Source organism: Mixophyes fleayi, chromosome 12, assembly GCF_038048845.1.
Source record: "Mixophyes fleayi isolate aMixFle1 chromosome 12, aMixFle1.hap1, whole genome shotgun sequence".
Taxonomy (NCBI): Eukaryota; Metazoa; Chordata; class Amphibia; order Anura; family Limnodynastidae; genus Mixophyes; species Mixophyes fleayi.
In genome coordinates, this window is record NC_134413.1 from 45,498,676 (window position 1) to 45,520,842 (window position 22,167).

The 22,167-nt window shown below is 40.7% G+C and overlaps 1 protein-coding gene across 5 annotated transcripts in view; it reads left to right on the forward strand.

The window, feature by feature from the left end:
- Window positions 1-22,167, forward strand: part of LOC142108441 (NACHT, LRR and PYD domains-containing protein 12-like) — a 274,230-nt gene that overhangs the window by 248,372 nt on the left and 3,691 nt on the right. For 4 of the 5 annotated variants that reach the window (XM_075192079.1, XM_075192081.1, XM_075192080.1 and 1 more), the window contains 2 exons: window positions 7,473-7,643; window positions 19,493-19,651. In XM_075192079.1, coding sequence (XP_075048180.1) covers window positions 7,473-7,643; window positions 19,493-19,651 — 330 coding nt within the window. The remainder of the gene's footprint in view (window positions 1-7,472; window positions 7,644-19,492; window positions 19,652-22,167) is intronic. The other variant, XM_075192082.1, reaches the window with a different exon arrangement.

Sequence of the window (22,167 nt, forward strand, 5' to 3'; positions counted from 1 at the left end):
CTACTAGCTTGTTAAACCTCCGCCAAGGTGACCTGTCCGTGAGGCAATACGCCGTTCAATTTCGGACCCTGGCTTCCGAGTTAAAATGGAATAACGAAGCACTGGTGGCAACCTTTTGGCAAGGTCTGGTTGACCGGATTAAGGATGAGCTAATTTCCAGAGAACTCCCGGCCGAGCTAGATTCCCTCATCTCCATGTGCATAAAGGTGGATTTGTGCTACCAAGAGCGCACGCAGGAACGCTCTCCTGGCAAACGGTTCATATCACGGCTAGCACCCCAGTTCCAAAATCCCATCCTGCCAGTGGACGAACCAATGCAAGTAGGACGCTCTAAATTATCCCTTGAAGAGAGGGAGAGACGCTTCAAACAACGCCTTTGTCTGTATTGTGGAGATCCGGGACACCTGCTAAGAGTTTGCCCCAAGAAACGGGAAACTCTTCCTCCTAAACGGTGGCGGGGAGGCCGTTTTAGGAGAGTCCACAGTTGCTCCCTATTCTAAAGAAAATTCCCCAGAATTTCAGATGGCTGTCATCCTGAGCACCTCTAAGGGTACCTTTTCCACCACGGCCTTTGTGGACTCCGGCTCCTCCGGGAACTTCATTTCGGCGGATCTAGCTTCGCAGCTCCAAATACCTTTAAACCCATTGCCTCAACCGTTATCTCTGACGGCAGTCAACGGTAGTCGTGTTACCCACGGCTCCATCTCCTCCATGACTTCTCCTGTTCGGTTGATGGTAGGAGTACTTCATAGCGAGATGATCCAACTTTGGTTATGCCGAGGTCCATTAACCCCCTCATCTTGGGGCTACCGTGGCTGAGAAAGCATTCTCCTCAGATGGATTGGGACCACGCTCAAGTTATGTCGTGGGGTTCAGGATGTCGCTTTGAATGTCTGTCCAGAGTTTTGCCTTCAAAATGTCAAGTGATGGCTCATTCCGAGCTAACCCATCTTCCTGAGGCCTATATGGAATTCCAAGATGTATTCAGTAAGGTTGAAGCGGAGATCTTGCCTCCTCATCGTCCCTGGGATTGCGCTATTGTTTTGTCTCCTGACCAACCCATCCCCAAAGGGCGGACCTACCCTGTATCTCGTCCAGAGACGTCAGCCATGTCTCAATATATTACTGAAAACCTGAAACGGGGATTTATCCGCAAATCCACTTCCCCAGCGGGTGCAGGGTTTTTTTTCGTTAAGAAGAAGGATGGGTCTCTTCGGCCTTGTATTGATTATCGTCCTCTCAACCGCATCACTGTCAAAAATCGATATCCACTACCTCTCATCTCTGACCTCTTTGACAAGCTCAGTGGATCTCAAATTTTTTCCAAATTAGATCTCCGTGGGGCCTATAATTTGATTCGCATCAAGAAGGGGGACGAATGGAAGACGGCCTTTAACACCAGAGATGGACATTTCGAGTACCTGGTGATGCCCTTTGGCCTCTGCAATGCCCCAGCCATCTTCCAAACCTTTGTTAACGATATCTTTCATGACCTGTTATACACTTCTGTGGTAGTGTATTTAGACGATATATTAATATTTTCTAAAGATCTGAAAACTCATCGGGAACAAGTAGAGGTCTTACGTAGACTCCGGAAACGTCACCTCTACTGCAAGCTGGAGAAATGTGTGTTCTGAGATTAGCCAGGTACCTTTTCTTGGTTTTATTGTGTCGGGTCAAGGTCTTTGTATGGATCCCACCAAGGTGTCAGCTATTCTGGACTGGCCTCAGCCACAAGGCCTTAAAGCGATTCAAAGGTTCATTGGCTTTGCAAACTATTACCGCCAATTTATTAAGGGATTCTCCACCATTATAGCTCCCATTACAGCTTTAACCAGGAAGACTGCCAACCCCAGGGTTTGGTCCTCGGAAGCCATGTCTGCCTTCTTAACGTTAAAGAAAGCATTTTCTTCAGCTCCAGTTCTGTCCCAGCCAGATCAAGAACGACCCTTCTTCTTAGAGGTAGATGCATCCTCTGTAGGCATTGGGGCGGTGCTTTTTCAAGAGTCTCCTGCTGGCTCACACAACCCGTGTGGGTTTTTCTCCAGACGATTTCTTCCAAGTGAATGTAATTATGGAATAGGGGACAAGGAGTTACTGGCCATCAAGGCGGCTCTGGAGGAATGGCGACATCTGTTGGAGGGAGCTATATTTCCTGTTACTGTGTTTACCGACCATCGGAACCTAGTGTTCATTCAAGAGGCTCGTTGCCTTAATCCTCGGCAAGCCCGCTGGGCATCCTTCTTTGCTCGATTTAACATGAAGCTCACATTCTTCCCTGGAGCCAAGAACGGACGTGCAGATGCATTATCTCGCTCATTTGACGATTCCGATCGCTTAAGACCGTTGGTTCCTCAGCATATTATTGATCCTTCTAATAGCCCTCACTAGGACCAAAACGTCCTCTCCTCCTCCAGGCCGGTCATTTGTGGAATCTCATCTCCGGCTCAAGACCCTACAGTGGGCTCATTCATCCCACATTGCCGGTCATGCTGGAATAAAGAAGACAACATTGTTGCTTTGCCGTCGCTTCTGGTGGCCTACTGTACGTGCCGATATTTGTAAATTTATTGCTTCCTGCACTACTTATGCTCAACACAAGACTTGTAGAAGAGTCCCGGCAGGCCTTCTTCGTCCACTCCCTATCCCCGATGCTCCTTGGGAAAGTGTGGCCATGGATTTTATCACAGACCTACCCCACAGTGCAGGGTTTACCACTATCTGGGTGGTTATTGATCGATTTTCGAAGATGGCACATTTTATTCCTCTAACTGGACTGCCCACGGCCAGTCGTCTGGCAGATATCTTTATCAAGGAGATATTCAGATTACATGGTTGCCCGAAGGAGATCATTTCGGACCGTGGAGTCCAATTCACATCCTGTTTTTGGAGAACCTTTTGTAGGAAATTGAACATAGAATTGAAATTCTCTTCGGGATATCATCCCCAAACAAATGGACAGACGGAGCGAATCAATCAGGACCTCGAAACATTTCTTCGCTGTTTTACCTCTGACAATCAGAATAAATGGTCTCAATTCCTTCCTTGGGCGGAGTTCTCTCATAACCAACACATTCATGAGTCTACCGGATTCTCCCCATTCTTTATTGTATATGGAAGTCATCCTGTGTTTCCGGATCCTTTTCCAGTGTCCTCTTCACCGGTTCCAGCCGTAGATACTCTTTATCGGGAGTTTTCTCTCATTTGGGCTAAGACTAAGATGGCTTTACTCAAGGCTACTCAGCATCACAAAATCTTTGCAGATCGTCATCGGAGGGCCACTCCTCTCTTAAAGGTGGGAGACCAAGTATGGCTATCCACCCAGGACCTAAGACTAAAAGTTCCTTCTATGAAGATGGCTCCTCGATTTATTGGCCCGTACACCATCATGCAAGTAATTAATCCTGTATGCTTTAAATTGAAACTTCCTCCTTCTCTGAGATGTCATAATACTTTTCATGTCTCATTACTACGACCAGTGGTACTCAATAAATTCTATCGACCTCCCTGTCGTCCCCCACCAATACAAACCTCTTCTGGAACAGAATTCGAAGTCAATCGGATCTTGGCCTCTCGCATTCTTTGTGGCAAACAGCAATTTCTTGTCCATTGGAAAGGATTTGGCCCAGAGGAGAGATCATGGGTGGACAAGCAGGACCTTCACGCTCCTAGAATTCTTAAAAGGTTCCTTCAAACAGGAGGAAGAAGAGGAGGGTATACTGTCAGGCGCCGTTCCGCACGGCCGCCTGTCTGCTGACAGCGCGTCTGGTTGCCTAGCAACCAGACGCATCACTTCTGGATCCCCCTGCCGTCCGACCTCTGGGTGTGATGACGCGCCCCGTTGCTAGGCAACGGGACGCTATGAACAGGATTCCCGGCGGCAGGTATAACAGCGCTGCAGCGCTCATTCTGATTGGGTTACCACAGTATTTAAACCTCTTCCAGCCCTCTCACCAGGGCCAGAGTATCAGGTCTTCCTGCCTCCAGCGTTTGTGTATACCAGTTGCTGTATTCGTTCCTGACTAGCCTCGTGCTGCTTGTGACCTTTTGACCCGGACCGTTTGACCACCTCTATTTGGATTCTACCTTTGTGCTGTTCTCCCTGAAAGTTACCGACCCGGCTTGCCTCACCATTCTTCTGGATTTCCCTTTGTACTTCTTCTACCTGAACGTTGCTGACCCAGCTTGTCTGACACCTCCTTGTATCTCGCTGTGGACTCTAGGAAGGACCGCGACCTGCGTGTCCCTGCAGCGGAGTCCATACTTCCTTGCGGGGGTTCCTGGTGAATACCAGGGGCACGTTAGACTCCGCGCCTTCCTCTGAGTTGCGCCAACAACAGCAGGTACCCATTATCAGTCGTGACAGTGTCGTAAATGGCATATTGGCAAGTTTACGTTTCTCCTCAGATGATTTCAATTTCTTTTTTTGTGATCATTTTAGTGACCTTTGGCTTTTTGGATTTTACATGCCCTCTACTATGAAATTGGGCATCGGCCTTGGCAGACGACGTTGATGGCATTTCATCGTCTATGTCATGACTAGTGGCAGCAGCTTCAGCATTAGGAGGAAGTGGTTCTTGATCTTTCCCTACTTTATCCTCCAAATTTTGTTTCTCCATTATATGTAGCACAAGACAGCGGAACAGTGAACGTAGTTATATTGCAGTACCAATGGACTTATATACTGCAGGAACAGTGAACGTAGTTATATTGCAGTACCACTGGACTTATATACTGCAGGAACAGTGAACGTAGTTATATTGTAGTACCATTGGACTTATATACTGCAGGAACAGTGAACGTAGTTATATTGCGGTACCAATGGACTTATATACTGCAGGAACAGTGAACGTAGTTATATTGCAGTACCAATGGACTTATATCCTGCCGGAACAGTGAACGTAGTTATATTGCAGTACCAATTTACTTATATACTGCAGGAACAGTGAACATAGTTATAATGCAGTACCAATGGACTGATATACTTCAGTAACAGTGAACGTAGTTATATTGCAGTACCAATGGACTTATATCCTGCAGGAACAGTGAACGTAGTTATATTGCAGTACCAATGGACTTATATACTGCAGGAACAGTGAACGTAGTTATATTGCAGTACCACTGGACTTATATACTGCAGGAACAGTGAACGTAGTTATATTGCAGTACCATTGGACTTATATACTGCAGGAACAGTGAACGTAGTTATATTGCAGTACCAATGGACTTATATCCTGCAGGAACAGTGAACGTAGTTATATTGCAGTACCAATTGACTTATATACTGCAGGAACAGTGAACATAGTTATATTGCAGTACCAATGGACTGATATACTTCAGTAACAGTGAACGTAGTTATATTGCAGTACCAATGGACTTATATACTGCAGGAACAGTGAACGTAGTTATATTGCTGTACCAATGGACTTATATACTGCAGGAACAGTGAACGTAGTTATATTGCAGTACCACTGGACTTATATACTGCAGGAACAGTGAATGTAGTTATATTGCAGTACCAATGGACTTATATCCTGCCGGAACAGTGAACGTAGTTATATTGCAGTACCAATTTACTTATATACTGCAGGAACAGTGAACATAGTTATAATGCAGTACCAATGGACTGATATACTTCAGTAACAGTGAACGTAGTTATATTGCAGTACCAATGGACTTATATCCTGCAGGAACAGTGAACGTAGTTATATTGCAGTACCAATGGACTGATATACTTCAGTAACAGTGAACGTAGTTATATTGCAGTACCAATGGACTTATATACTGCAGGAACAGTGAATGTAGTTATATTGCAGTACCACTGGACCTATATACTGCAGGAACAGTGAACGTAGTTATATTGCAGTACCACTGGACTTATATACTGCAGGAACAGTGAACGTAGTTATATTGCAGTACCAATGGACCTATATACTGCAGGAACAGTGAACGTAGTTATATTGCAGTACCACTGGACTTATATACTGCAGGAACAGTGAACGTAGTTATATTGCAGTACCACTGGCCCGAGCAGCCGCGTTAGACTGAGTGGCCCGGCCCCCCTGCCCCTCCTCTCTCTCTCTCTCTCTCTCACTCACTCTCTCTATTTCTTCCTCTATCTTTCTCCTTTTCTCTTTTTCTTTCTTTCTCTTTATTCGTCTCTCTCATTTCCTCCCCCCTCTCTCTCTACCTCTTTATTCAGGCACTCATCTACCCAAGATGTTGTTCAAGCTGCCTTGTCCCCAAGACAGTGGTGGAGTGCATTGTCACAGAGGATGTTGGGAATTGTAGTTCTTTCTGTGACATCATCTCATATAGGCTGTGTTGTGTTCACTGGGGCTTTACATAAACATATGAAGATGGAAGACCTGTTTAATATTTGAATCTGGTGCTTCTATAAGTGGGAATGATGTGCCAATTCATTCCAAAATAATCCCAACCACTCCATAGTTATTATAGATATGTTGCACAGTTATCCTTGAACTATCAGCATGTCTAGAAACAGGTACTCTATCGCAATATTAGTCTAAATATATTTTGCCTCATGTCTACGTCACTTTTTTACTTTGCTAGAGGTAATGTTATTCTATTTTGAAATTATTAGTGACAGTGATCATTTGTACATCTGACACAGCATTTAACCACTACATGGAAAGGTGACTATGTAATCTACTATCCACCACAGCAAATTATAAATAAAGGGCTTAGTTGTTTGTTTGAGACAGATGGATGTCATTGTGTTGCACGGTATTTAGTATTGCTGCCTTGAGTTTGCATGGGTTTCCGCCCACAGTCCAAAAACATTCTGTTAAGTTAATTGACTTGTGATAAAATTACCCTAGTGTGTGTATATATCACTCGTCAATGACAAAGAGGATTGTGCACTCAGTTGTTTTTTCTCCTTCCAGTGATGGGAAAAAGTGGTTAGAAAGGTGGTGAAAAAAATGTAAGAGTAAATATGGGTGATTAATGTGATGTTGGGGCTCAATGACTGTCAGGTTATGATTGGAGTGTTACAAGATATTTCACGGTGGGGGTAGTAAGGATGGGAGTATTATATTAGAAGTTATAATAGATTTGTGTGAGCAATTTGGGAGGTGAATGTTGAAGGTAATGAGAGTTGGACAGAGCAATAAAGCTCCATAGTAGGAGTTACTTCTGGCAACAGTGGTAAGAAAGCAATTTTTTATCATTATTGTTATTATTATTATTATTATTATTATTATTATTATTATTATTATCTTATAAAGCACCAACTTATTATGCAGACCCATCATCACATTTTTGCATCTCCTTTAGGTTGTACTTTTCAAATATTTGAATGTTAAAAATATGTATTACAAATACATTACCTGTGTCCTGGTCATGTGATCTCACTGTCATACATTTCAGATTTAATGCACATATACACTCTTTCTGATTATACCATAATTTAAGATCTGTGGCTCTTTATAACTTTTTTTATTCTGCAGCTTAACTTATACTCACCTGACAGACAGTTCCTGTTCCCAGTTGGCCTCTGCAATAAAGAATAACCAGTCCCTGAGGAAACTTGACCTCTCTAATAATAATCTGGCTGGCCCTCGCTTCATTGACTTGGTGACAGCTGTGTCCAGTCCCACATGCCAGATAGAGAAATTACTGTGAGTATAACAGATCTATAAGTAGTAAGACATATATAGAAAGTTTTGAGCTATGAACTGGAGCTGTACTGAGATGAGACTGTGTCGTTGAGGTTCACTCAATAATTTGGTGCAAGTAACAATGATGTGCTGTAACCCATGGCAACCAAGCAGATTATATATTTCATTACTCTGACTCATTAGACTGCTAAAACATAACATCTGATTGGTTGCGATGGTTCACAGCATATCATTGCTGTTTGTATATTAAGCCCTCTTAGTATCAGGCAGCCTCACAAGGAGGCGGCAAACTGTGACTTCAGAGTGTGAGAGATGGGGGATTCTGTAAGTTACTGTATTATTAAAAGGTCTTTATTACGGATGTGGAAGTGTTGCTTTTAAACCAACTGAAGGAATCTGTACCGAATGTTGGCAGATGTTTAACCTCTATCCCTGTTGGTCTGTTACTTGCTCTCCAGCCACTTGACTCTGCAGCATCAATTCCACTCTTGTCCACTCACCTGATGTTGTACTAGTACCTCACCAAGACCTGACACTGACACTTGTGTAGATGGAAAGTGGACGATCATTTATTAATTATATACATGGAGAAAAATCCAGTTAGCATCCTATTAAAAATCTAAATATCTTAGAACCCCATATGACTTTGACTTTGATTATAACTTAAGAATATGAATAAACTTATAAATATAATTAAACATCTAAGACTGATTTTATTAGCTAACTGACTTCCCCCAATAGAGTGGAGGCCTAGGACAATAGCTGCCACCGGCCTCTCAGCTGCCAGTCATGCCAAAAAAATCTTGGATGAACCAGGGAGGGGACGACTGTATGTGATGTGTGTTGTGATTGTGGATGGGTGTGGTTGGGTGAGGTCTGTATACATGACATTGCATGTTTGAGAAAGGTAAAAGATAGAACACGTCTTCATGTCTCAAGTGAATAGAAGGGAGGGAGGCCGGGGGTATCTAATCGTTGCCTCCTAGGATACAGTTTTTAATACTGTTGTATTTCCGGCTGCTTAGAAAACTTTCTGTAGAAAAAAAGGGATATAAATTGGGTGAATAGGGTGCATAATAAAAAATGGGTGAGATAAAGTAGAGAGTAGAGACAATGATAACCATAAACTGTAGACAGTATCTAATATTCAATTAATTGTGATCTATGAATCAATATAAAATGGAAATAATGTACAAAATAAATAAATAACCAAAGAAAGCAGATAAATTAAAATGATAATAGAAGTGATTAAATTAATATAATGATAATAAGTGTGATAATGTGTCGTTAGGACACGGTCAAGAGTTAAATTGTAGGTATAGAAATAGACAGGTTCTGGGCGCTTGTAAAGGGAAGTGTAACAATTTATTATGGATACATATATAATGTGCTCCGGCCGGAACAAGACAATTTGAATGTTTAAAACAGTAGATAAACATACATATAATAACAGTGCCAAAAACAATACTAAAATAAATCGAGCTCTATTTGGTTGCAAATAGGGTTATGGTTCAATTGGAAGCTAATAGAGTATGCAATGCAACAATAGATGTATCAGCAGATATCATTGAAATTTATATGTATCCAACGATGTTGATTGGCACAGAGCACTCTAAGCATATGCGTATGGTCGTACAGTTCAATCTATAACCGCATAATGATACCACAGAGATGCTTGGTACTATGGTACGATAATGGCATCTGAGTACTGTAGTTTATAATGATGTAATTGGTATAAGCAAAAAAGAGAGATGTAATGTCCAGTATTAGAAATCAAAAGTTGTTAATGCTAATGAATAGTGCAAGCATAATAACAATCTGAAGCCGTTACTCACATGAAGCGGGAATGTCTGGCTGTCCATAATGCGGACAAACACTCGATATCGGTCCCAGAATCTATATTGATAATGTTAGATGCAAGCTGATCGCTAAATCCAATAGTGGAGAAGCACCCAACAGGATGCCAATTGTTAAAAACAAGAACAATAAGGATTCTCCTAGTTCCCGAAAAAGACTCCTCTCCTTCTTGTTGAGAGTTGAATAGTCCCGCTTGAAATGAGCGTGTGCACGCTGCGGGCTGTCTCCGTATTAGGATTATGATGTATAAACATCTAAATGTCTCCAATGATGTGCAGGCACCCAACAGGATGCCTGTTGTGATGATCCAAATGTAATCCTCCTAATCCCCGAACAAAGCCTCTCTCTTTCTCATAAAGTTGAGGTTAGACAGGGAAGGTGGTAGTCCCGCTGCGGGTAAGCGCATGATGGTATGAGATGCTAGCATGATAGTGAGTTAGATGGAAATGGGTTGAGGGACAATATCCAACGTGTTTCGCCCGGGGCAGTGGCCAGTGGGCTTCCTCAGGGATAGTAATGTCCAACTGGTCTTCCTGGCCAGTTTTTAAAGAAATCCGGATGTGCCAATCAGCCAAAAGGCAATAGAGTAATTGGGTAATTAGCGGATTAGAGATGAGTGCTGGTGGTTGCACAACAATCCATCAAACATAGTGGAAGTACAAAGGAAAAAAGGGGATAAACATATGATGTGCAAGTGGAATACATGTTTGAACATAAATAAAGAAATACAGACATTTATAAATAAATACATAAATAAATAAATTAATAAATATGCATGCATAGATGTTAGAGCATAAATATGGAATGCACAGGACAAAGCAGGGATAAGATGTAGCTGGCATATAATTCCCATTGTGTCAAAAAACATGTAAGAACAAATATGATGGATATGCTAGGAGTGGAGAAAATAACCCAGATCGAAATCCACATTCAATCCTTTTGGGATCAAGGTCTTAAGGTTAAAAATCCATCTCGCTTCTTCTTTTGAAATAAGGGAAATGAAGTCTCCACCTCTCCAAGGTTTGTGAACTTTATATATTCCTAAAAACTGAAGTTGAGTGTGGTCATGATTATGATATTTAAGAAAATGAGAAGATACAGTGTGATTCTCTGACTGATTAGTGATGTGCGAAGGTGCTCTGAGATTCTAACATGTAATTTCCGGATGGTGCACCCTACATATTGTAGTCCACACGGGCACTCCAGCAGATAAACCACACCCATGGTATCACAGGTGATTTTGGTTTTGATCTGAAAGAGGTCACCTGTGGTATAAGAGTGGAAGGTGGTAATGGGCTTCGTTCCCTTACGGTTAGTTGTTTTACAGGCGTGGCACCTATTGCAATAATAGATGCCCCCGCTGTTCTCTTTCAGCCAGCTTTGTTGCCATTTTTCTGCAGTTGTTTTTGGAATACAGCACTTGACGAGCTTAGTGTTGAGCGAATCTGATTTTCTATAAATGATCCTTGGATGTCCGGGAAGGATATCCATCAGATGGTCATCCATTCGTCATATATGCCAGTGCTTCCTTACAAGTTCTTTGTGATTGGAATTGTATTTTGTGATGAGGGCTGGTGGTAAGGGATTTGTCATGTCCTTATTTGCTTTTGGTGGAAGTAAGGTAGCTCTGTCCGTATCTCTAACTAGTTCAAATGCTTTATGTATTTCAACATCATTATATTCTCTTTCGAGAAATCTAGTTTTCAAAATCTCAGATTGTTCCTCATATAGTGCCAAATTAGAGCAATTACGTCTGATCCGAGAGAACTGTCCTTTTGGTATATTAGTGAGCCATCTTTTCAAATGTCCACTGGATGCTGGAATGTACGAATTGCAATCTACGGGTTTTCAGATACGTTTTAGTTTGAATGCAATTATCGACGATGGAAATGTCCAAATCTAAAAACTCAACTCTGGTATCACTAATCTGAGCGGTAAATTTGAGGTTAAGATCGTTCGTATTAAGATAATTGAGAAATTCTTGGAGTGTGTCCACATTGCCGGTCCATATACATAGCACATCGTCAATGTATCTATACCATCCAAGAATGTGTGAACTGTATGGATTGTTATGCCAGATGGTGAGATTTTCCCAATGGGCCATGAACAGTCCCGCGAACCTGCTCATAGTATCCTCCATTGAACCAAAAGTAATTGTGATGTAATGTAAATTCAATAGCTTGCATGATGAACTGTATCTGATCGGTCGGGATACTGGTTTCTGTTGTAAGGATGTGCTGGACATGCTCACAGCCTATCTCATGATCAATGATGGTATATAGTGAGCAAACATCACATGTCATAAGTAAATATCCAGTTTGCCAAACTGTATTTTGTAAAATCTGTAGGACATTGCCAGTATCACGGAGATAACTCCTCTGTGTGATAACTGCAGGTTGTAAAAAAGTGTCGATATAACTGGAGAGATGTGTGGTAAGTGAATCAATCCCAGATATGATTGGTTGGCCAGGTGGGTGAGTGATGGATTTGTGGATTTTGGGCAAACAGTATATAACCGGTAGTCGTGGATGTTGGGTACTTAGAAACTGATGTTCTGCTTTGGTCAAAATACCTTTTTGGAGGGCTCTATTGAGAAGTACAGTGAGTTCTGTTTTGTACTTCTGAGTGGGATCCCCCAATAATTTTCTATAGGTGGAGGTATCGTTTAGCTGGCTCTCTATCTCCAAAAGATATGAAGATTTATCCAGGAGGGTGATTCCACCCCCCTTATCTGCTGGTTTGATGACCAGATTTTTGTTGGATTGTAGATCTTTTAGAGCTCCTCTTTCTGATTTGGTGATATTGTAAATTCTGTTCCTTGGCTGAATATTGAGTCTAGATCATTCTCCACTAATTTTTGGAAGGTCTCTAAATATGGACCCTTACAGTGTGTGGGAAAGAAGGTAGACTTAGGTTTTAGTTGAGTGTGATGATATAAAGTGGTGGTGTCATCTTTGTTAGACAGATTAGTTCCTAAAATGGATGGATGGGCAAGGAAAAACTTCTTGAGTGTGAGATTTCTAATAAATTTATGCAAGTCTATGTAAGTCTCAAACTTGTTGAGTGGTCTATTGGGGGCAAATTTCAGGCCTTTACTTAGTAGATCCATTTGGGGTTTAGTTAGTGTTTGACTACTCAGATTAAATATACCTCTAGCTCCTATGTTGGGCTCTGTATTGGATTCCATGGATTTTTCAGTATTTTGGTTTTGGGCCTTGCTCCTTCTCTCTCTACTGCCCTTAGATCCTCCTCGTTTGCCTCTCGTGATGATGATCTTTCCTTTCTTTTTCTGATCTTTTTGGACTCGGAGGTGTATGCTGGATTCCTTGGGCTAGTTCTAAAATATGCTCAATGAGATCATCTGCATTGGGTTCTTCAGGTTCGATTGATCCCTGATGTGGATCGATGCATTTGAGTTTATCTAACAGTGTTGACTGGTCCTGGGATAGAAGGTGCCGCGCTTCCTTAATGCCACTCTTAAAGCCCTCTTTGGCAGCTATGTCCTGTCTATCCTGTTTAGTCCTAGGAGTACCTATAGGTGGTCCTAAGTTACGTTGGTCTAATGGTTTATAGACCCTATTAATGGCTCTATATTTGGGTGGATTCCTAATAAGAGGAGATCTAGATGCATTCAATCGATAAGATCTCTTCTTTGGTGTATGATTGAATCTGCCATGTGTATTAGGTGTTACACCTGATTTCTTATATTGAGATTGTGCATGTATGTGAGATTGTGATTCTCTATTTGTTGGTAATACATGATAACCATGTTCTAGATCTTTGAGATTCCTCTGAAATTTCTTTCTTTTTAGGGCAATAATGTCCTCTTCAATACTTTGTATTTTAGTCGAAGTCAAACTTTCTAGATTTTTAAAATCTTCCAGATGTTCTATAACCCTATTTGCAACCAAATAGAGCTCGATTTATTTTAGTATTGTTTTTGGCACTGTTATTATATGTATGTTTATCTACTGTTTTAAACATTCAAATTGTCTTGTTCCGGCCGGAGCACATTATATATGTATCCATAATCAATTGTTACACTTCCCTTTACAAGCGCCCAGAACCTGTCTATTTCTATACGTATCCATTATTGGTTGGGAGTTTAGGGGTCTCCCATACACTTTCAGGTTCTCATTTGGCTGCTTCATACATTTGGAGGAAGCGCAGCCTATTCCTTTTTCAATTAAGAGTTAAATTGTAGAAGATGACATGCTGTAACATGTGAACGCACTGAGGGCAAGAAACAAAGGGGTTAAATTAAATATTCTGACAGTCTCACCTGTTTATCTGCCCTATCCAGGCACCCTGCTATGGCCAGTATCCTGTCATGGAGAGATTTTTTTTTACACTTAGATATATTGCATGGCTCCTCCACCAGCCTGTAAAATCAGGATTTTAAACACAGCAGACATAGTGTGGTCACTTTCAACTTTATTTTTCATACAGGGAATGTATATATCAAAGAAATATTGTTCATAATTTCTACTAAGCTAGATATGTTTATGTATTTACAATCATATGTCCTTGACATACTGTGTGTCGAACTTAAATACTCACCCCATAGAGAAGATATAGTAATAAAATATTGTCCCTATTATTGGCAGTTTTCATATGTATATGTGTGTACATTTCTGTCCGATTGATGTACAGCAAAAAATTTTACATTTTTAAGAATTCCCCACCAAATTTAAGGTGTGTAGTGGACGTCATAAATGGTTGGCATAGACCCCCATTAGCTTCTGCACATGCCACTTCTAGAGCCCTCACATGGAGGAGGACACTGGGGGCTGAACTAGACATGTTTTAAGGATCCATATTTTCCACTTGCCACAACAGCACATATCAGACATTATGCAAGTTCTTCTATTTCTGTTTCTTCTGATATATATGGACAAAAGTATTCAGAGGCTTGACCATTACACCAACAGGGACTGTAATTACATTCTATTCAAATACATATACTTTAATATAGAGTTGGTCCCCCTTTTGCAACGATGACAGCTTCCTCTCTTCTTGGAAGGCTTTCCACCAAGATGTTAGGGTTTTTTCTGTAAGAATTTGTGCCCATTCATTCTGTTGAGCATTTATGAGGTCAGGCACTGATGTTGGATGAGAAGGCTTGGCTCGTAATTTCTGTTCCAGTTCATTCCAAAGGTGTTCGATGGGGTTGAAGTCAGGGCTTTGTGCAGGCCAGTCAAGTTCTTCTAACCATGTCTTTGTAGTCCCTGCTTTGTGCAATGGGGCACAGTCATTTTGGAATAGAAACAAGCCTTTCCCAAACTGTTTCCACAAATTTGGAAGCATAGCATTCTCCAAAATTACCTGGTATGCTGAAGCATTACGATTGCCCTTCACTGGAGATAAGGGGCCTAGCCCAAACCCTGAACAACAGCCCCATACCATTATCCCTCCTCCACCAAACTTCACAGTTGGCATCATGCAGTCAGGCAGGTAACATTCTCCTGGCATCTACCAAACCTAGACTTGCCCATCTGACTGCCAGAGAAGTGTGATTTGTCACTCCACAGGACACATTTTTACTGCTCCACAGTCCAATGTCGGTGTACTTTATACCACTCCTTCCGACACTTGGAATTCCATGGCCGAGCATGAAGCTGCTCGGCCATGGAATTCCATTCCATTAAGCACCCGCCACACAGTTTGTGTACTTACATTAATGCCAGTGTAAGTTCGGAACTCTTCAGCTATGGAATCTGCAGAACGTTTGTGACTTTTGTGCACCATGCGCCTTAGCAGTCGTTGACATCACTCTGTGATTTTACGTGGCCTTCCACTTTGTGGCTGAGTTGCTGTTGTTCCTAAACGCTTCCACCTTCTAATAATATCACTTACAGTTGACGGTGGAATATCCAGCATGGATGAAATTTCAAAAACCGTCTTATTGCAAAGGTGGCATCTTATCACAGTACCATGCTTGAAGTCATTGAGCTCTTCAGAACAACCCATTTTTTTATCATAAATGTTTGCAAATGGAGACTTCATGGCTAGGTGCTTGATTGTATACATCTCTGGCAACAGGTCTAATTGAAACACCTTAATTCAATAATTAACAGGTGTGGCCAAATACTTTTGTTCATAGTGTGTATTCACAAACAAACACACATACACTAAAATCTGAGATACATTCATACATACATTCATACACAGATAGGAAAGGTACATTTATGTCCTACTGTCTCTCACCACCCCTCCCTCTAGAAAATAAGCTCTCACGGGCAGGGTCCTCTCTACCTATTGTCCCATGTATGTCCAGTTTCTGACTCTCTTGTATGTCCTGTCATTTATTTTGCTGCACTCCATGTGAGTCCCCATAGCATTACTCACACTCATCTGTGTTACTTATGTGTATTACCTCATCCATTTGTTAGTTGCGTCTATATATATATTCCAGCGCTGCGGAATCTGTGGTGCCTTATAAATAAATAATAAAAAATAATAATTTATACATAGATAAAACAGTTGAAGTAGGCAATGCATTGTATTTCAGGTAAAATATATTATTCTTTCTTCACTCTGTTATTATGTATAAAGACTGCTACTGAAAATACCTATTGCTCATCATCATTGTCATCATCATCATCAACATTTATTTATATAGCGCCAGCAAATTCCATAGCACTTTACAATTGGGAACAAACAGCAATAAAACAATACTGGGTAAGACATAGAGACAGAGAGGTAAGAGGGCCCTGCTCGCAAGATTACAATTTATGTGACAATGGAAGTTTGATACACAATGGAAAGTGCTACATCATATTGCATATTTTTTCAACTAGAATGCAAAGGTAAAAGTATTGAGTGGGCTGTATGATCAGTCACACAGCAATGTTGGTCAGAGGGTTGTTGTCTTGGGTTAGCTGTGTAGAGGGTGGTAATAGAGTAACCTAGGGAGATTGAGATGGTGCTTGAGGAATATCGTAAGCTTGTCTGAAGAGGTGGGTTTTCAAACAACGCTTGAAGGTTTGAAGAGTAAAGGAAAGTCTTATTGTGTGAGGATGGAAATTCCATAAAGTGGTTGCAGCCCGAAAAAAGTCCTGCAACCGGGAATGGAAGGATGTGATGAGAGTGGAAGAGAGACGCAGATCTTGGGCAAAACGGAGGTGTTGAGATGGGAGATATCTTGAGCCAAGTGAGGAGATGTATGTCGGTGCAATTTTGTTGTTAGTAGAAGAATTTTATATTGGATTCATTGAAAAATAGGCAACCAATGTAGAGACTGATAGAGGGGCTCAGCAGCGGAACAACAATTTGCAAGGAAAATCAATCTAGCCGCTGCATGCAATATAGATTGTAGTGGTTTGAGCCTGATTTTGGGAAGACCAGTAAGGAGGGAATTGCAATAGTCGATGCGGGAGATGATGAGTGCATGAATTAAGGTTTTTGCGGTGTCTTGTGTGAGATATGTGCGTATTCGGGAAATGTTCTTTAGATGTTTGTAACATGATTTAGATAGAGTTGATGTGGGGAATAAACAATAGTTGTGAGTCAAGGATTACACCTAGGCAGCGAGTTTGCAGGATGGCATTTATGGTCATGTTATCAACAGAAATAGAAATGTCAGGCAGGAAGCTTCTGTTTTTCGGCGGGAATATTATTAATTCTGTTTTTGAAAGATTGCATTTGAGTTGGCGAGAGGACATTCAAGATGAAATGGCTGAAAGAAAGTCAATAACTCGAGGCAGCAGAGATGGTGAGACATCAGGAGAGGATAGATAAATTTGTGTATCATCCGCATAGAAATGATACTGAAATCTAAAGGAGCTTATTAGTTTCCAAGCAAAGTGGTGTTGATAGAAAATAGCAGAGGACCTAGGACTGAGCCTTGTGGTACTCCAACTGATAAAGAAAGCGGAGCGGAGGTGGATCCAGAGAAATGAACACTGAAAGAGCGATTAAATAGGTAGGATGAAAACCAGGATAGGACAATGCCTTCAAGACCTAGGGATTGTAGTGTTTCTATGAGGAGAGAGTGGTTAACAGTGTCAAATGCAGCAGAAAGATCAAGAAGAATTCAAAGAGAGTAATTGCCTTTAGTTTGTGCTGTGACCAAATCATTGACAACCTTGGTCAGCCCAGTCTCTGTGGAGTGTTGAGAATGAAAGCCTGACTGAAGAGAATCCAGAAGGTTGTTTGCTGTAAAAAATTGTGTGAGGCGAGTGTAGGCAATTCTCTTGAAAAGCTTGGAGGGGCATATTGTTCATACGAATACATATTAACTTAAATGAGACTTTGTGGAAAACCTTTCTTGATATGATATGCATTATTCCCTGTATTATACTGTGGGAATCAGAGTAAATATAGCAGAAATTGAAATATCTTTCTAAGAAGTGAGTTTAAACTAAAATCTACCCTTTGTGAGTGATAATGAAGGTAGGTATTAAATGGTCATTACGATATTAATGAGATTTACATAATTAATGTATTTGCCTTACCATTGGACCCTCGTGCTTTCAGATAGCAATAGCAGATTTTCATCAAATTAGCACAGTATATAAGCACCCTTGTACACAGAGCAAGAAGCTATGGAGCACCAAGCTACTATGCATGCTGCAGAGCATGCAGCAGAGTAAGTGGGTGCAGAGACAAGTAGAGGCTGAAGAAGATACCAGATAAGGCTTACCAAAATCTCCAGCATCCAGAAGCTGGAGTGGCTAGACCCAATCTAGAGCATTTCCTTGTTCTGGAAAAACATGGGGGACTGGACAATTGTCTGCAGGGAATGGAAACTTACAGTCACTAGGCACATTACTTATCCCCAGGACTGATAGGTAAAGTCTTGGAGGCATTTGCAGATTTGCCCACTGGACAAGGATAATAAAGCTATCAAAATCACCCCGCTGGAGCATTTTAACATCATTCCTGAGACACTTCAACAAAAGTTATGGGGTTTAAAGCATGGTGCCCCTAAAACCTATTCAGAACTTGTGGCCCAAATCCACTACTTGCCAACAGAAGAGTTATAGCATGCAAATCAACACCTTTGAGGGTCTGAAAGATATGATGGTCCAGGAGCAGTTTCTCACATTGTACCCAGCAGATCTGAATGAATTGGTAATGGATCGTGAATATGCATCATCTGAGGAGACGTGCAGACTCGCTAACAAATATATCATTACTAGCGCACCTGCAGATAGCAGAGTTAACTTTGTGTCTTCTTGGAAAGGGGGCCGGCCAGGAGGAGCAACCTATTCACCCTCCGAAAAGTAATCTAATATTTCATTTTCATTTTCTGGGAGGGTGGGGCAAACCCAATTTTGAGGGACACCCACAGATGTTATGTGTACTACAAGATGGGGCACAACAGTACCACCTGTCCAGAGAAGAAGAAGATGACTATAGATGACTAAATCCTTCCTCGACAGTCCTGTGTTTTGCTTTACCCGAAAGGACAACATGCAAAGGGCTACTGTTGGTGACAAGGTATCTGCAGTATTAAGATCCAAGGGACTTCTGTTACCCATGAGTGTTCAGAGCTTGTGAGTTGTGAGAAAATAATTTTGGGGAACACTATTTCTTAGACATGGGTGGGAGGGATCCACCCTGCGGTGGCCATTGCCCTGGAGTACCCAGATTGGAGTGTTGAGAGGGGGCTGCAAAAATTCAGTATATTGGACTTAATTTTCCCTATACTTTTGGAGTAAATTTCATCTGACTCTACATCAGCCCCATTGGTGTAATGTGGAGGCAGGGGGTAATATACAGTCTTTCCTTGTATGCCTCAGTTATAGTGGTCATCATGGTTCCTGTAGTGGTCTGACCTTGTTGTTAATAAAAATGAAGCAGGAAAGCTGTGTTCAATAAAAGGAGTTTATTAGACAAGCAAAAATCTGATTCCAAAACCTATGTTTCAGTGTAGATGTATGCTAGTGTACAAGTCTTATCCTGGCTTGCAAGTGTGGGTCTGTTCCCATACAGTATTTTGTATCTCCTTTATATTGTGTACAATGTGTTTATATCATATCTTGCAGTCTCAAGAATACCAGGATGACAGATGAAGAAACTCCACTACTGGTGTCACTGAGTAACAACACAAATCTCACAGAACTGGATCTGAGTGTCAATCATTTCCATGAATATGGCTACATTGAGGAACTTAAGTATACATCTGACAGTCTAAATAAGATAAGGTACATAGAACTTCCTCTTATTAAGGTCAGAAATGGAATGTGTGTTATACACATGTATGACTGTGCTCATAATTCATACCCCTGTACATCCAGCTAATGTTACTTAGTCTGTCTCCTAGACTAGCCCTGGCAAACCATTCAGTTCATGTCACTTATTCCTTAAGTAACTTACTCTGTTTACCTACATTCTCAGAGATCCCTCACACAGATGTATAAGCATTTGTCAGCATTAGCTTGGGGTGCTAGAAATACTGATGTTCTCATCATTCCACCATTTTATTACCTCATTTGTTGTTTTCTGGATTCTTTCATATCCCTCCATCATTATCATGATAATAACAAGGATTCTGGCACATTCCTTCATAGGAGAAAAAAGGAGGAGGAAAGAAAGTTGATAGGACGCACTACCCACTCCGTTATTAAATTTTGTTTGAGCAACTAGGGGTTAATCATTATAAAACTTAACTTTTATTAATATTTTATTCCTAAAAACAGCGAAATATCCAATAAAATAAACAAGTGAAAATGTGATTTAAAAGGCTGGTCACATCTCATGAATCTCTACATCCACCATTCATATAAAGGCCATTTAATGGATTACTATCCAAAAATATTTTTTATTCCTTATGGGATGTAAATGTAGTCCAGATATTGTATTTGTCTTAAATATAAATAGACTAGTACAGATTCCAAAACCAGTACTGAGTTATGCCCTAGATTTTGTTGAGACACTATAATTAATTATATCCTATAGTTTATATTGTGCACAGTAGATAGGATTATAAATTAATTGGTTAAGAGGCTCCTACCACTGCTACTATATCTCAGTTGTAGCAGCGTGTATCTAATGATTATTAAGCCTGTTAGAAAAAGAGAAAGGACAGATGGGTTTAACACTCTGAGATTAGTTCTGTCCCGATAACAAGAACTAATCTACATGTGCAAATATTATGGTAGCATAATTCTCAAATGCATGAGCGATGTCCATTCTTAAAGAAACACTGGAGTGAAGAAGGTGTTGCAAATTAATATTCTGTACATGGGTTGTGTCACAAATGATCTATTGATCCCCGAAAGCAGTATATTTTTTATATATAGAACATATCCTGCTCCAAATTGTCCAGGTTTCTATAGGATTATAATCCTAATACCAAAATGCCTCTTAGGTTAATAATTCCTTTTAGGCGTACACATTTGTTTCATATATACGGATTATTTGCAGCGCTTTTGTATTGAAATACAGGAACGATTGCCGTTCTCAAGAAGCGCATGGATACAAAATATATATTGCTACAAATTATCAATCCTATATATAGATTGTATCACACTGCATCCTCTCATCCCTTAGAAAATCGGCTAAACTCAGGGTACATAATAGAAAAACTGTAAATTCTATATCGAGCGTTTCTTGCTCTAAACCTCACAGGTTCCGTATGTTACTATCCCAAAACCACGGTTCTTGCTAGAATAGCGATTCCTCGTGGGCATTTTAACCCCTTGTTAGTGACCTAAGTTTATGCTGTGTTATATAGCACTTTACAAATTGTACAAATATGTGACATGAATCTGTCTATTCCTAAAAGATAGATATTGGGACTACATTGAGATTCGGGTAGTGGTAACTGAGATGTGACCAGCAAAACCGATGCGCGTTTCGCTGGTCTGCTTGTTCACGGCTCGTTTACAAACATTCCTTCATAGGGTTAGATTCTTATACTGCATGTTATATCCCATTCTCCATCTTCCACATACTCTCGCTGTTATACTAAAGCCTACTAAGCATGGACTCTGGTGTCACCTTCTGTCATTTTGTTAAACATTACTCTCCCTCATGTCCTCAGTATTTATTTCTACAGGAGTTACTGTGTACTGTGACTTCTGTAAAATGGATCAGTGTAGGTGTCTGTGAATGAATCATTATGCATTTGGAAATGTTCATCACCACAGAAATACAAATAGACTATGCAAGTTATATATATATATATAAGAACAACAAGTATATAGTGCGCACAAAGATCAATCCTTAAAACAGTTCATAAAGTAACATCCATAATATATAAGCATACTGTGCAATGTCCGTGGTAATGATCTTTTCACGGTCTTTCTCTCACTAGTAGATACTTATCCGCGCATCTTCCCCTTTTCAACCCGGTCTCCACGGGCAAATACAGATTCTAGAATAGGAATGAACAGGGGCGCTTCCATTGTGCATTAACTATAACTTTTATTGGTAAAATTGTATAAAAGTATTGCATGCACCAGAAGTCCTCAGATAACGAGCATGTACATAAAATCACAGGATTACTCTTATTAATCAATTCGGAGTAAACCTCACAGTAGGTAATTCTCATCCAGATCCTCTACGCGTTTCGTCACGTGGGACTTCGTCGGGAGGGTGGATCCTAATGAGACAGGCTACCTTATATAGAACAACTTGGAATTATCACACACTTGTCAAATATCTTTTGTACATTAATAGATATCACTCTATTTACTTATCAGCAATTACAAACATT